The sequence below is a fragment of the Aureococcus anophagefferens genome (genome assembly GCF_000186865.1).
Source record: "Aureococcus anophagefferens unplaced genomic scaffold AURANscaffold_1213, whole genome shotgun sequence".
Taxonomy (NCBI): Eukaryota; class Pelagophyceae; order Pelagomonadales; family Pelagomonadaceae; genus Aureococcus; species Aureococcus anophagefferens.
Window position 1 is genome coordinate 1 of NW_008706309.1, and position 1,906 is coordinate 1,906.

The 1,906-nt window shown below is 65.6% G+C and overlaps 1 protein-coding gene across 1 annotated transcript; it reads left to right on the forward strand.

Annotated features, from left to right (window-relative positions):
- Positions 1-72: 72 nt before the first annotated feature.
- Positions 73-438, forward strand: AURANDRAFT_69255 (hypothetical protein; the record flags this gene model as incomplete). The annotated part of the gene is made up of 1 exon (XM_009045016.1): positions 73-438. A coding segment is annotated over one exon (366 nt), but the record flags the coding sequence as incomplete, so codon positions are not given.
- Between the last annotated feature and the right edge of the window lie 1,468 nt (positions 439-1,906).

Below are 1,906 nucleotides of genomic sequence, written 5' to 3' on the forward strand. Positions count from 1 at the left end.
ACGGCCATCCCCGTGGACAAGGACTCGCTCTACAAGCCCGTGGACCGCGCGCCGCGCGCCTTCCACAAGCAGGTGCTGCCGAAGAAGCTCGTCGAGGCCCTGCCCTTCGCGTCGAAGCCGAAAGGCGCGACGGCGCCGAAGTCGTCCAAGCGGCCGGGCTACCTCGCGAGCCGCGGCGACGCGCGGACGGGCCTCGCGCACCCGGAGGCGCCCGAGGCGCGCGCGGCGAAGAAACTGGTCCACCAGCTCAACGCGCTGCGCAACGACAAGAAGCGCACGCGCGACGCGACGAGGGACGTCGCGAAGCAGGCGCGCGCGGCGAAGCTCGCGAAGATCGACGCGTCCAAGGCCAAGTCGTCCAAGGCCAAGGCCAAGGCCGAGTACAAGCGCCAGGGCAAGGACTCGGCCAAGCAGCGCGCCAAGTTCGGGGGGGACTAAAAGCGCCTGGATTAATCGCGTTTCCTACGTGGCGTCGGGGAACCGCCGCACGATACGCTGGCGCACGGATGTCGGGAGGACTGTGTGCAGAATCGCGCCGGCCGCGACCGCCGTCATGGCCATGCGCGGCTGGAATATGAGGTTTCGTCCATTGGGTTTGGCTCCACGCGCTTGGGCCGTTGCCGGAAGAGCGCGTAGGAGCGCTGGTCGGGGGCGTCGCGCCCGCGCGGCGCGCCCGCGAACGCGAGGACCGTGTCGTGCACGTCCGTCGGTAGTCGCGGCAGCTCGCACAAAAGGGCCTCGAGCTCGAGCCGCCGCTCGCGGCGCTTCGCCTTGCGGCGCTCGACAAGATTGACTTTAAAAAATTTCTTCCAGCTCGCTTGCCTCTGACGTATCGTTTCTTTGTCCTCCCAGCAATGTTCGCGGACGACGGCGTCGTAGAAGCGGGCCCCGTAGATCATCTGGAGTATCGAATATTCCGGCCAAGTCGATTCACACCGGTAAAAGGAACCCCTCGTACGGAGGCCATCCCTTTTGTAGCGGAAGTTGTGATACATCGTCGAGAGTTCGCCGTGCGCGTTCACGCGGAGAAGCACGTGGGCCAGAAAGCCAAGCCACGGGTGGCCAGAGAGCCGGGCAGCGACGTGCGAAGGGAGCACGACGCACGCTGTGCACACGAGGGCCGCGTTTCCGGGAACAAACGAGAGGAGCACGAGCGGTGGAAGCAGCGTCTGCCCAACTCCCCGCAGCGGCAGAGAAATCAGTCTGTGGAAGGCGTCTTCAGTCATGCGCGCTTGCACGAATCGGAGAAGCGCACTCCGGATCCACGGAAACGCGGCCCCAAAAATAAAGACGACGGCAATGACGCCCGTGACGCTCGAGAACCAGAACGAGACCTCGGCGTCCCCCGCGTAGTAGGGACTCGCGAGGCGGCACTCGTAGGCAAGCGCGAGGAGCCGCAAAGACAGGGGCGCGGCGGGCGTCATGATGAGCGCGCCGATCATGGTCCAGGTGCAGTACAATCTTGCGGTCGCGTACTTGCTCAAGCCGTAGCACCAGGCGAGAAAGAATCCCTGAAGGAAACGCAGCGGACCGAGCGTGAAGCGGACGTACCATCGGAAGAGATCCGAGGCTCGATCGAGCAGGACGCCCGCGGCGATGCCGGCCATCGAAGAGTAACTTGGCAAGGCCCACAGGCCCTCGAACTTGCAGGTGTACGCCACGTCGAGGACTTCCCAGGTCGGACACTCGTGCTGCAAGCCGCCCGGTGAGAGGTGCACGCCCGCGTACAGGCCCGTCGCANAGTCGACGTTCGTCCACTCCGCGATTTTGTCCACCTCCCAATCCATGCCCGCGTCGATGAGCCCTCCCTCGTCGATGAGGTCTTCGGCCTCGGCGGCCTCCCGAGGCCGTGCGCGCTCGGCCCATGCCTCTTCGTCCTCCCGGGTAGGGCGACGCGCAGCTTCGA